Source organism: Pleurodeles waltl, chromosome 1_2 (assembly GCF_031143425.1).
Source record: "Pleurodeles waltl isolate 20211129_DDA chromosome 1_2, aPleWal1.hap1.20221129, whole genome shotgun sequence".
NCBI classification, from domain to species: Eukaryota; Metazoa; Chordata; class Amphibia; order Caudata; family Salamandridae; genus Pleurodeles; species Pleurodeles waltl.
This window is the reverse complement of record NC_090437.1, coordinates 157,977,046-157,991,535: the sequence shown is the minus strand read 5'-3', so window position 1 is coordinate 157,991,535 and position 14,490 is coordinate 157,977,046. Positions and strand designations below refer to the sequence as shown.

The following is a 14,490-nucleotide window of genomic DNA, read 5'->3' as shown; positions in this document are numbered from 1 at the left end:
CAATGTCCTAGGACGAAGTAACCTCATGCACCAATAGGATTTTAAATTTTACTTGTGAACAAACTGGCTCACAAAGACAAGGAACTGCATGCAATCCCTCAATTCTGCCTGGTAACACAAAAGTATTGGAAGCATAGTGGCATATTAAAGAAACAGGATGTTTCCTTTGCCTGAGATGAGAAATCTATTGGAGAAGGGAGGATGCCACAAAGTCGTGCAACACAGAAACAGTGTCCTGGAAAAAACACATTAACCCTCAGTGCTAAGGCCCACACTGACCAATCCCTGGGGGCGAATTCCCAAGCCTGAAGATACAGAAGAAGGTATCTTCCTACAGGAGTCTCAAGGACAGTGAGGATAGGCGTATGCTTCGTCTGACTAGCGCAAGCATAATATGCCAGTTGTTGATGGTTTAAAAATGCTGATATCAGTGCAATGGGTTGTACTTCAAGCTGAGGGTTCTTGCACAGCACTCAACATCTGCAATGTTATTCTTAGCATTCACCAAAAAATGAATGAGCGCAAAATAATGGGTCTTTCTTCAAAAGATCAATTTTATCCTATGTTGGAATCCAGGAATGGACAACTAAAATGGTGCCACTACTGAATAAGTGAGGGCAAGATATCCCTCATCCAAAAATACCTCCAAGCATAAAGAAGCTATAGCGCGGTCTTTTTGACTTTGTGTCTAGGTTTGTTGTGCCCGTAAAAACAGCCTCAAATGAAAATAAATTAAGTGATGGTTTGCCCTGTATTGAACAAATCCCGAAAAAGGTGGTTAATAATGCATGCAAGTTAAATATACTTGTCCTGATAATTTCCTACTTTCTCCTGACGAGTAGCTGCAGGAAAGTAGTACATCTCCATGGTGAGCTCCATGTAATTTTCTGAAGAGGAACAATACAGTTGTTAAAGTATCTACACCCTTCACTTCAGAAAACTACTGAAAAGTGAGCTCAAGAGTGTGGAGTTAAGTAGATTTGCATCCTAACTGCAACAAGAATCTGCTCTTCCCATCAAATCAATTCTCTCAAAAATTGATGTATAACATCTACTAAAACAAAGACAATACTTCTTTTGATCCTTAAGCGTGTAATGGTGAAGAGAAATCATATGTCTATATAAAAATAGTGCTGTGAGGTCATACTTATAGCAATACAGCACTAGATACTATAATCTCTGCAAATAATCTATACTAGGTTTGCATCGTAGTGACCAAGTTACTTACCTTCGGTAATGCCTTATCTGGTAGAGACATTGTCTAGTTGCAGACCCCTTACCTTAGAACCTCCCCCATGTGTCAGTCTGGATCCGGAAATTTTTCATGGGCAGTACCTCATGTGCGCCATTAGGTGGTGTCGGTCGGCTCCATGTCCATTGCTGCCGTCATGTGCGCCGGATAGGACGTCTCGGGTCCTATATAGGTGCCACCCCAGCGCACTGATGTCAGTTTCTTTTAACAACCTTCCACGCCAGAAGCACAAAGCCATGAAGAAGACTGACTATTGGTGTGTAAAAACTAAGGCCCTGACAGGGAAGTCCCTGTCCCTAGAAATCTGTTCACACAGTGGAGAGAATGGGTGGGTGGGTAAGGAATCTGTAACTAGAATATGTCTCTAGCAGATAATGCGTTACAGAAGGTAAGTAACTTCTTCATCTGATAGAGACTTCTAGTTGCAGATTCCTTATCTTAGAATAGATACCAAAGCAATACCATTCTTGGAGGTGGGTCTGCGAACCAAGATCATACTACGAAGTTCTACGGGACCGAAAGGACAAAACAACGGACCTAACTGTCCAGGCAGTAGTTTTAGTAAACATGTGCAGGAAGGCCCATGTAGCTGCCTGACAGATGTACAGACATGTGCTAATGCAATGGTTGCAACAGTGATTGCAGCTCCTGTTCTGGTAGAGTGACCGTACAAAGCCTCCAAGGGTTGCCTTTTAGCCAATGCGTAGCAGAACTTAATGCAGAGAACAACCCATCTGGAGATATTTTTTTTCCCCGCACTGCCCGGCCCTTCTTTGCACCCATATAACCCACAAAGAGTTGATCATCCACTCGGAGCTCTTTGGTGCGATCAAGATAGAATGCCAAAGCTCTTTTTGGGTCCAGGCAGTGGACTCTCTCCTCTACCTTAGAAGGATGTGGAGGGGCATAAAAGGTAGGCAAGGTGATGGATTGGCCTACATGAAAGAGTGTAACTACCTTAGAGAGCAAAGACGCTCTAGTGCAAACCACTACTTTATCAGGATAGATGGTGACGTAGGGGGGCTGAGATGACAATGCCTGCAGCACACTCATCCTGCAAGCAGAAGTAATGACCACATGGAAGGCTTTTAATGTCAGAAGCCTTACAGAACAACGATGGAGCAGTTCAAAAGGAGGGCACATAAGAAAGGTCAGATCCAAATTTAAAACCCATTGGGCCATTATGAAAGGCAATGGAGGAAACATGCGGGAAAGGCCCTAAAGGAACCTATTAACAATTGGGGACTTAAAAAGGGTTGAGCAGGTAATCTAAAAAATGCAGAGAAAGCTGATAGATAACATTTGAGAGTGCCCAAAGAAGAGCCCTGCTGGGCCAAAGTATGAACAAAAGGACCTCAGCGAGAGGGGCAGAGAGGGGTCAGACTTGTCCGTGCACCATGTCACAAATTTCTTTCAACAAAAGGAGTATATCATTTTGGTGGAGGGACATCTGGCTGCCAAGATAACATTACAGACTTTGGGCGGAAGGTTAAAAGCAGTCAGCTGCTGCTGCTCAACCTCCATGCAAGAAGGCGGTGGCTGGACAGGTACGGGTGGAGAACCGTCCGGTGCTGCTGCGACAGAAGATCCTTCTGAAGGGGCAGTCTGATCAGAGGATCGATAGCCATGCTCAACAGCTCTGGATACCAGACTCTTCATGCCCAGTCCGGAGCCACAAGGGTTACTTGGGCCGGATGTTCTTGAGCTTCCTGAAAACTCTGGACAGAAGTGGTATGGGCCAAAAGGCATACAGGAGGCGTGAACTCCACTCACAGCGAAAAGCGCTGCAGAGCGAGTGCTGCATTGGAAACTCCAATGCGCAAAACTACTGACATTGCACATTCTCTGCTGAGGCAAACTGATCTACCCAAGGCTCTGCCCACTGCTGAAAGAGACCTTGCGCCATCTCCGTATGAAGACGCCATTCATGATAGACTAGGAATTGTAGGCTGAATTTGTCCGCTCTGGCTTTCAGAGAGCCTGCCAGATGTTGAACCACCATGGAGCAGCCCTGATGTTCCAGCCATGTCTAGTGGCGCAGAGCCTCCTGACAAAGGGTCGATGATCCCACCCCAGCCTGCTTGTTGAAGTACCACATGGCAGTGGTGTTGTCCGTGAACACCTGCACTACTTCCCCTTTGAGAGAGGGAAGGAATGCTTTCAATGCCAGCCTGATCTCCCGGGGATCCAAAAGACTGATGTGGAGCCCAACTCTGCCAGAGACAGATGACTCTGATCTCTGCCTTTCCCGTGTGGCCGCCCCATCCCTGGAGTGACTCATCTGTCACTACTGTCAGATCTGGTTGGGGAAGGCAGAGGGATTTTACTCTCACCCAACTGCAGTTAATTAGCCACCACTGCAGACCTTGCGCAGCTCCCTCCGAGAGCTGGACCATGTCAGAGAGATTCCCCTAATGCTGCACCCACTGGAACTTTAGATCCCACTCAGAGCCTGAGTACGCCATCTAGCATGTGTCACCAGCAGGATGAAGGAGGCCATGAGGCCCAGCAGCCTCAGTCATTCTCATCAAAACCCAGGATAGATGCTGAAACATCAATATCATAGCCTGAATATGCTGGACTCGCCGCTCTGGAGGATAAGCCTGAAACCGCACAGTGTCCAGAACAGCTCTGATGAAAAGGAGACCCTAAGAGGGACTCAGGTGTGACTTTGGCACGTTTATAGTGAACCCCAGAGAATGCAGGAGGTTCTCAGTCGTCTGGAGATGACAGCCTGAGGTGAACCCGCCTTCAACAGTCATCGAGGTAGGGGAATACAAACTCCTGACCTGGGCAGATAAGCTGTGACCACCGCCATCACCTTGGTGAACACCCAAGGGGCGCTGGTAAGGCCGAAGAGGGGCACGGTAAACTGAAAGTGCTCATGTCCTACCGTGAACTACAAGTAAGTTGTTAGGCAGGACGGGGACATAAAATTAAGCATCCTCAAGTCCACCACTACCATTCAGTCTCCTGGGTCCAAGACAGATAAGACCTAACCCAGAGTGAGCATTTTGTACTTCTCTTTTCTGTGGAAGAGACGGAGGGGCCAAAGGTCTAGGATAGGGAGGAGGCCCTTGTCCTTTTTGGGTACCAGGAAGTAGAAGGAATAACAACCATGACCTACTTCTGGCACAGGGACCCTCTCTGTGGCATCCTTGGCTAAGAGAACTGTAACTTCCTCGTGGAGAAGTGCCAGGTCATTCGATCAAAGGATGGTGGCATGGATGGAGGGGTAGTCTCGAAGGGTAGGGAATAACCCATTCTGACTATTTGAAAAACCCACCTATAGGACATGATGGACTTCCAACGGGGCAGGTGATGGCAAATCCTGGCTCCGAGTTGTTTCTGGTGGGGAAGCATCAGATTAGGAAGGTTTGAAGGTCACAGTAGAGAGGGTTAGGGGATGGATGGCAGTTGGACTGGCTAGACTGCCGACTCCCTGATCAACGAGCATGGTGATTCCCATGTCCCCGGCCACACATAGGCTGGGCAGCATGCGCAGCACGGTGGCAGTAGGGGAACGGATGTGGTTGAACATCCCTTCTGTAGCCATGAAAGGGGTGAAAAGCAGACTGAGGTGGGTGAGGGAGTGCTGCAAGACCTAAGGACCTGGCCGTAGCTCGGGACTCCTTAAAGCGCTAGAGCACTGAGTCTGCTTTGTCTCTGAAGAGACGGGTGCCACCAAAGGGCATATATACGTAAGGTTGGCTTAGACATCAGCCAGATGTCCTCAACCAAGCATGGTGCCGCAAGGCCACCGTTGATACAACCGATCTGCCTAGTGAGATGGTCGTATCCAACCCATATTGATTTGTGAACTTTGATGCATTGCTCCCATCAGCAACAACTTGAGAGAGAATGACCAAGCCTCCACAAGGACCTGAGGTGGCACTCCCGGAACGGTTTCCCATGAAGTGTGGGTGTAACGGTCCAAAAGTTATGCGGTGTTCATGGACCACAATGCCAGACATGAAGAAGGAAAAATCTTCTTCCCAAGCTGGTCCAGCCTCTTGGTTTCCCTATCCAGAGGTAATGAAGGAAATGTGCCAAGGGACGTGGAGGCTTGGATAACCAATCTCTCGGGTTGGGTGTTGCATCAGGGACACTGGGTCATGTAGAGCAGGTCTACTGTGCCGGGCGATGGTCCTGTTCACAGGAGCCTCTGTGCTGGTTTTCGACACAGTCTCCAGCAGGACACCAGGACAAAAGGGTTTCGGAAGAGGAGGCCCCACGCTGAAGCACCTTGTCAGGACGTTAGTCCTGACTGCCACCAAAACAGCTTGGGGCCCAGGACCTTGGCCACTCTTCGCACCACCATTGAGTAGGATGCTCTCTCCTCCGTAGCCATAGAAGGGGGAAAAAGCATGCCAGTGTCCAGACCACTGGTATCACACAGGTTCATGCACCAGTCCATGGGATCTGCTAGCTGGTATTCTAAAGGATCCAGCAACCCCTCACTGTACCCCCAAACCATAGGAAATAGGGTCAGGATCTGACATAGGGGGCAAGGCCCTTGCCGAAGTATGAGTTGACATTGGGCGATTCCGATCCGGCTCTGTGTTGCAGTCGACAATAGGGATGGGGTCGACACCATCAGAGAGCACGGGTGGCATCAGGTGCATCGACACTGGAACCGGCATCGGGGAAGGTCGAGCTGGTGTGACTGGCACCTGTTCGGATCCCATAACAGGTGCATGGAAGCCCACTGGAGCTGAGGCCGCAGCTGCCAGCGATGAACCAGAGGGAGCCCCAGCCAACCCCATGGGGTCCCGAAAGCGGTCCAGCAGTCGCACTGCCCAAAGATGAGGTGCAAGGCCTCATAAAATTCCTTAAATTGGGCAGCGGCCGCTCCTGTTCCAGGAAACTCAGATGCAGAGTCGGTTCAAAACGAGGCTCTGAGGATAGAGATCTCGAACTCTATAAACAAAAGTGGGGACTGGGAGATTAATGGTCCAGTGCACAGTCTCCCTACATGAACCTATACTATCAAAATAAGTGCACTGTTCCACAACAGAGAGAGAAACAAGAAAGATAATAGAGTTTAGAAGTGGCGGAGCTATACTAGATATTCTTTAGGAGTACCCTCAATCACCCATTTGGGTGACAGGTATCATCATCGGGCTTGCTCCTCGCCAGACTGGTGCTGCAATGCCTGGCGGTCCACCCAGCATTTTGGGTGGCACTCAACCATTGTAAAATTGCTAACAACGAAGGTCTGGGAAAGAAACTAAATCAGAAAAGGAGAGTGTAGAACAAGAGACAACAATGTAAAATTAGCTCTGAACCTAAACCACTGTTTTAATGCGATAGAAATAGGGTTCAGGCCAATATTAAAAACAAAAATGTAAGAGTGTTACTGAAAATAATGTATCATTACACTCTATAATCAGGGAAGGTAGTTCACCTAATCCTACATGGTCAACATGTTTCGCGTCTATGCTTGGTCACAAAGTGATCCAGTGACGCTTCTTCAGGACCCACGAAAAAAAGCCTTTGATTATCAAACTACTTCTCCTATGTATCAGTAATTTATCAAGTGCACATACAGTCACTTACAGAGTCGGAGACACAATATGTCTAAGTCAATCGGTCAGTATAGTCAGTTTACAGGCGTGCAGCAGAGGGCAGGTTCCCAGATGAACTGAGGATTCAACACATTCGTTTTCCTTGGTTGATGCTAGCGCAGACCTAGGGAGCCCAATCTCTAATATGGGATGGGCGACTATACTGACCGTACTGAGTGTAATGATACATTATTTTCAGTAACACTCTTACATTTTTGTTTTTAATATTGGCCTTAACCCTATTTCTATCGCATTAAAACAGTGGTTTAGGTTCAGAGCTAATTTTAGATTGTTGTCTCTTGTTCTACACTCTCCGTTTCTGATTTAGTTTCTTTCCCAGACCTTCGTTGTTAGCAATTTTACAATGGTTGAGTGCCACCCAAAATGCTGGGTGGACCGCCAGGCATTGCAGCAACAGTCTGGCGAGGAGCAAGCCCGATGATGATACCTGTCACCCAAATGGGTGCTTGAGGGTACTCCTAAAGAATATCTAATATAGCTCCGCCACTTCTAAACTCTATTATCTTTCTTGTTTCTCTCTCTGTTGTGGAACAGTGCACTTATTTTGATATTATAGAGATGTCGAACAACAACCCTCCCCTTCCCTCATCACAATGGCCGAAGGATGGGGTGAAGTCCAAGAACGTTTGCGCTTCTTTGACTTCTTATGCCTCGACTTACCCGACCGTTCCAAGGACTTGGAATGGGATGATGATGAAGAAGGGGGGCCCTGCGACTATTCAAGACTTTCCTTGCAACTGAGAATGGGAGCGACGCAGAGCCAAGCACTGGAACACCAGGAGCTTTAGGGACCGCTCCCTCAAAGCTTTGGGATTCAAGGCCCAACACTCTGAGCACTACTTCAAGTTGTGGTCATGCTCCAAACACCACAAGCACACAAGGTGGGGATCTGTCACAGACATCGCCTGATGACAGGATCCGCAGGGCTTAAACTCTGAGGGGAAGACCTCCTCGATGCACCAGGAATGTAAGCACTCAAAGTTCTTTGACATAAAGTTGAATAAAGGCAAATCAGAAAGTGGCTGAGAGGTAGCTCTTATCAGATCAGCGCTGGCTGGCACAGAAAGAAAAGAACCAACATCAGCGTGCAAGTGTGGGGCCAATACAGGACCTGCAAAATCATATACAGCACACACAATACAGACGATGGATGCAGAGATGACAGATGCCACCTAACGGCACACAGGGGTACTGCTGAAGAAAAATCTCCGGATCCAGACTGAAGGCTAAGTAAAATTCTAAGGTAAGGAATCTGCGACTAGAATTCTCTATCAGATACACCTGCTTGACATGACCTAATTCACAGACTGGTCCTCCTATGGCTCTGCTGCATCACTGATTTGGTATCAGAGTGGGAACCTTCAGCCAGACAGCCGCATGGTGAGTTGGCAGATATCTCTGTTGTAATTAAAGTACAAGCAAAAGATTAAGACCCAGATGAAGACCAGAGAGAGTCCATATTGACATGTATGATGTTGCGCTAGAGATACTGAGAGTGCACAGTAAAAGAATCCTAAATAGCTATCAGTTAGTGTGCTAAAGTCCCTTCTACAATGACCAAATTAGAGGAGAGCATGTGTCTTATACTATAATTGACTGATGCTAACTGAAATTAACCAAGAATAATAAAATATATAATATACTAAGAGACTAAGCTCTGCGTAAAGAAAGGTTGAGGGAGAGAAGGCAAACTAGCGGTCTATCAGAGTTTTTTGTTTAATTTGAGAAGCTTCTACCTGCTATTCTTTAAAAAAAAAAAAAAAAAAAAAAAAAAAAAAAAGACACCTTACTAAGCACTGTACCAGACTAAATGTACTTTGATTTTAGCTAGGCTATTGGAAGATACCATTTCAAATGGACGGGATTAATCACTATGAAAGTAGGAGTGAGGGTATTTAGCTTCACAGATGAAAGAGTACTTGTAGCCAGACTCACTACACACTTTTGGATAGTAGGAATGCAGACGTGACAGCGTGAGAAACGGACTTTAAGGTATTCACACCATACATAAACAAGAAAGCTGATTAAGGTCTGTTATAAAAGAAACCCCCTAAAATGGATACACAAGGATCTTCAAATATGTTCTTCCAGCAGAGTGAATAGACAATAAAACCACTGTACTCTTTATTTTGAACAAATTCTTTCTGCCAGAGATCAAGTTCTAGCTAATCTTCTCAGTCTCCTGTGTGTTAAAACTACACAAGACCATGTCCTAGTAACAGAATACATTTTTATGAAGTTCATGTAAAATTTCACCAAATATTAAACATTTCCTCTAAGCCTACTAGAAGCAAGAATCAAGGTTTTACAACATACTTAGTGTATATTAGAAAAATAGAATTAATCGGCAAATTTAGCATGCTTAACGTCTATGCTGAAGGGCTTACGAAAGGATCCCAAATGTGCAAGGAGAATATGAAAAGTTATACTACAAAACCAGATCACGTTGCTTAGGCAAGTATCAGTGACAGAAAAATTATGAAGGCACAATTTACATCATGGACATATGAACACAACATGGAAGAAGATCCCACTTACATGACCATGTAGAAATATGCCCCAAAATACTATGCTTCATTACAGAGCAAATGGGGGATGATCTGGTTTAGTATTAAAAATTACTGATGTAGGGGTTAGTGACCACTTTGAGGATAGTCAGAGGGGAAAGGCTAAATAATCCCTGAAATACGATTTTCTGACAATGTCTTCCAGAGCAAAAAGACAAATTGAACTCTCTGAAGAAATAAATATGGCTCATGGGCAATACAAAACAATGTAAACCTGAATGATTTGAGACTGATGTAAAATAGAAAATACAAATCTGCAGCTCAAATAAGCAGAAACGTTAGTCAGCAAAACTGTAGCCAAATCTCACACCAACAAATCACACATTTTGCATCAACATTTACCTAAGGTGTACAGTTATTGTTGAACCTTAGTACTCATTTATTATTTAAGCCAATTTCTTTCAATTCTAAGCTTTTGCTGAAAACTATGAGCTGCAAAGTAAAAGAAATTCTCAAATACAAATGACAGGCATGAACTTATGGATTTCATCTCACAGCATACAGGAAGGTTTACAGAAAAGTATCTAACCAGTAAGGGAATAAACAGTTAAAGACACAAAACACCAGCTGGGTTTATCAACAAATGTGCACTGGAGTACTCTCTGTTTCATACAGGATACTATAGGAGTCTAACATACTCTTTTTGAAAATCTTTATAGCAGGTTTTGCAGGTTTGAATGGAAAGATAAGTCTACAATCAACAATACACAATAATGTATGCGTAACAAACAGGAGACAAAATAAATGAGTTCTCCATAACCGATTTGCTGCATGCAACAGATATTACCTTACCCATGAAAATTCAGAGGCCATTCTAGAAAGCGGTCATTAGATTTCTCAGTTGTATGGGCAATAGAATGCAGTGCACAAAACTTTTGCAAACAAAATAGATGTAAGCTACATACCAGTGGAAGTAAATAAAACAAGGTACTACCCACTGCTGGTGGGAAAACTACAGGGAAAAAGTTGAACACTGGCTCTGAGAATATATGCTCCCAAACATACAGAACTCGATTGCCACAAGTAACGAAGAAAGCTACATTTTGAAACCCAATTTTAACATGAAAGATTTTTTATAGGTGAATTTTAACACCAAGTTAATCTTTTTTTTTTGTTTTTTGTTTTTTTAACAAATCCATAGTAGCGATATTGTGCCATTAATGTTCCATTTACCTCTTCAGTCAGTTTGGTGTTTGATTTTTCTAAAGCATCCACCTTGGCCTGAAGGTTATTCACAGTAGCACTGTCAAAAAAAGGAAAACATTACTTTTTTTTTTTAATTTCCTAATCCAGATATCATGCCACATACAAAAAACAGTTCCCATGTTGCGATTGATGACTAAAGAAGATGGTGAACAACCATACAAATGAAAGTGCAGTAAAACTAAAAGAGTCCACATGATCATTCAGGAGCTTCTGAAAGCAAACAACACATACGCTGTATAAAAGCCCTGAACACTAATAACTGAAAACAAATAGACTGACTGTATATATTTATAGTATTTAGGAGCATATTTTCAAGTGTAGATATAACACTATGGGAAGAGGAATGACTTACATAAAATGGGGAATTAGATGTAGTTACTGACAGGGAACAGAAGCATGGGAGACATCTATTAAAATAATGCAAGAGTTGGTTGGCTCCAGGAGGGAGGAGTAACAAGACCACACAGCAACATTAATTACGTTGGTCAGAACATCTGTGTGGTTTTGGAGACACAAAATGTGCAGACTTTTCAGACCTTATATAGTAACGCTGGTAAAACCGTATTAGTGATGATTAGGGTAAAAAAAAAAAAAATAAAGGCCTCATATTTCTTTTTGAAGACTAAGTGAGACGGAAACCATCTTAGATGTCAGGAACGTTCTTCCAGAGCGGTCCTATACTTATTTCCATGTTTTTTTCTTTATTCTTTACTCGTTTATGAAGTGATTTAAATCAATGGTTGATGCATACATTTTACAATATTGGCGCATGAAGGAGAGTTTATTTGCTAAATAACCATGTTTCTGTGAGTGTATTACAACACATGTGATTCACAAGGATTTGTGTCTGTTGGGAGCAAGTAGTGGGGGCCCAGGAAGATTCCACAGTTGGGATGATATGGTCAAATTTTCATTCTTTGTTATTCGTCGGGCTACTGATTGAAAGGTGTCTTTAAGTGGATTGAGTCAGGAAGGCAGTGATGACATAGGACAATATGGGGTCTTCCTCTGGACAGCAGAAGGTATTTGTCAAGCATAATGATTTCATCCTGCATTGAAGGGGTATTTGATGCCAGGCAGTCTCTGCTTTCTAACTAGCCTGAATAGTTCTTAAAGGACAGGAAGGAGTCCAAGACAAAAGCCAAAAGATTCAGCGTTAGTGGCAAGAGATGGTTTATCTTGTACTGCTGGCTCATCATCTATTGCCATAGTTTGCAACCACAGTTTGAAATTCTTATTCTGTAGGATTACGTTCATTTTGGTGGATCGCATGTTAGACTCCACAGTAAAAAAAATATTAAAATGGCCTGTCCAACAAAACAATGTAAACTACAACTTACCTTAATTGTCTGTTAAGTTCCTCTACATAATTCTTTTGGTCAAGAATGGCCGTAATTTGCCCATCACTGTAAAATAAAAAGCATACCTTGAGAACTCACCTTATTTTTTGGTTATGTTTGTTAAATAACTTTGTGGAACATAAAACTGCATGTGCTGAAACAATTCACTCTCAAAAATATTTCTGTAATGTTTGTCGCAAGTAATTACACATCAGTAAAATTACATGTCTAGGGCACTGTATAGTATAATTACATTTTACTATTAACAACACTTCAGAAGTGATCCACTGACTTGCTTTATGGTCAGACATGTCAACAAAACATTCTTTCTATCTGTTTTCTATATTAAGGTATTTACTGGGGAGTTTCTTAGTAAAAGTTGTTACCTCAGGTTTTGGTCAGCTTCTTATGGTCTGAAATATTTACTGTAAATGTTATTGCTTGATGGGCTGTTTGGCTCATTTTCAGAGTCTGGCATCAAGAGGGATTTGGTCTGATGGCCAAGTGGTTCTTCCTCTCTAGTATCTTATCATGCTGGCTAACAGCTTTGTGGAAAAAGGTGAAAAGCTACCCCGCAAATGCTTATCACACCAGTTATAATAAGAACAGCATGTAGGTCATATTATTTGAAATAATAATTCACTTGGGCCTTTAAAGATTGTTTTTCCCTTTTTTTTTTTTTAAATGAAGAAAGACAGTGGAGTCAGTGAGGTGTTCAACCTTGTTAAACTCATTAGCTGCTGTGCATGCAACGGAAACTAAGAATACTGCTAGTTATGCTCCATTATTTTTCAATTATGACATCTGTCTTCCTGTGCTCCATGCGTGAAAATTATGAAGATGGATTTTTTTGATTCACTGAGCGAGTGTGTGAAATGTCAAAAACCAAGTTCGACTGTAGGGGGCAAGATGTACTCCAAATCAACCTCCAAGTTGAAATCCGGATCCAGGTTGACAGATCAGAATAGACCTATGTCGGGGAAATTAAATGCTTTCAAGCTTTGCACCATCACTTGAAAACAAATACAGAAAAGCAGGGTTGCAAAGGAATGCAGGTCAAAAAGTTGAGCCTCCTGAGAATAAAGCTAAACGCACATTCTTATGTCTTCCTAGGTGTTTCTGATGCCTGTAGCAGATCCTATTTTTACCATGCAGTGCTAAACTCAAACAGCAATAAACAATCCCAGGGCTGCCTCCGTTCCCACAGGACCTCCAGTGACTTTTTATAGCTTTTCACAATGCAGCATGTGCTGTGCTGTTCATGCCGCTAGAATGTATTATTGGGCCACATCTGAACCCAACCGGGGGTCAGACCCAGGTTATCCATGGTCACCTTGGCTTCCTAGCTTTCCCAAGAGAGTAGATTTTTTTTTTGCATACCTCCCTCTCCCTGGTGGAAAAAACATGTAACAAACGGCCACACAGTCGCTAGAAAATATATGACAGAATAATTTAGTAACCACCTGACAACTTAAGTGTAAATCATATGCTTCTTCTTGAACTCCCATGCTTGCTTTAAGATTTTTCGAGATTTTCCATCCCTTAGTTGTAGGATTTCTATACACTTTCAAATAATTCAACAGGTTCAACTACTGTAATTTGACTTCTTATGATATCCTTGGGGAGAAAGGTCTTGTGATGCAACCTCATATGAAACAGAGTTTAAAGTGTTTGCAATACCGCTTCAGCTACTCAAGGAATTAACAACTGTGATTGTTTTGCTGCATACCTTTACTTAAACAGAGAGGATGCTTTGGCTCGGTCACGCTTTTAGTGGCAGAAAACCAGACCGTGGCTTGCACGGCCATGCACACATGCTTGCAGAAATGAACATGCGAAATCAGTACCCACGCAACTGATACAGAAACTGGTGCTTCCGTCACATCTACTTGTTAATTTTCACTATGAAACCAACTCCATGGGACAGAAATACACAGGTAGAACTCACCCTTCACTGCCTTTCGCTATGCTTCCGTCTTTCAAGTACATAGAAAAATCTATGACTCCCACCTGTCGTAGAAACGTAAAGATTTTACCATTATTATAATTCTATCAGTGTTATTCACTCATCCATGAAGCGTTTAACCATATTACTGACTTTACAGACAAAGGGATTACGGCCAACAATCCAGAAATGTGTTAGAAGATTTGACCATCAATAAATGTCATGTATAGATCTGTTTCCCGGTATACGAGAGGTTGTTCTGTGTAATTGGTTAACTAAAGTAATCAAATTTGAATGCCACATAATTAATGCTTTATGCAGACAGAAGACAAGACTGATAAGAAAAGAAATCCCAATTTTGTTGAGATAAACCAATAGAAACGCATAAAAAGGTTTAGCTCTCAAAAACACAGGTTGATCAAGGGATTCCAGGTAAGAGAATTCTCATCATTTGAGAAGAAATAGCTACCTGCAGAGACAAAACCCTCCAAAGTGGTGCACTTAACTCTTTTTTGACACACACATAAATTTAACTGTATCAAAGGCATTTATCCATACTACATTCTGGCCACGAGATTAATGACATGAAATG

At 43.1% G+C, this 14,490-nt stretch overlaps 1 protein-coding gene across 14 annotated transcripts in view; it reads right to left on the bottom strand.

The window, feature by feature from the left end:
- RUFY3 (RUN and FYVE domain containing 3) overlaps nucleotides 1-14,490 on the bottom strand; it is a 341,239-nt gene that overhangs the window by 154,761 nt on the left and 171,988 nt on the right. For all 14 annotated transcript variants that reach the window (XR_011204687.1, XM_069236852.1, XM_069236853.1 and 11 more), the window contains 3 exons: nucleotides 13,902-13,963; nucleotides 11,954-12,019; nucleotides 10,581-10,650 (listed from right to left, as the gene is read on the bottom strand). Coding sequence is in view for 13 of the 14 variants with exons in the window: in XM_069236852.1 (XP_069092953.1) it covers nucleotides 10,581-10,650; nucleotides 11,954-12,019; nucleotides 13,902-13,963 (198 nt within the window). In the remaining variant the exon portion in view is untranslated. The remainder of the gene's footprint in view (nucleotides 1-10,580; nucleotides 10,651-11,953; nucleotides 12,020-13,901; nucleotides 13,964-14,490) is intronic.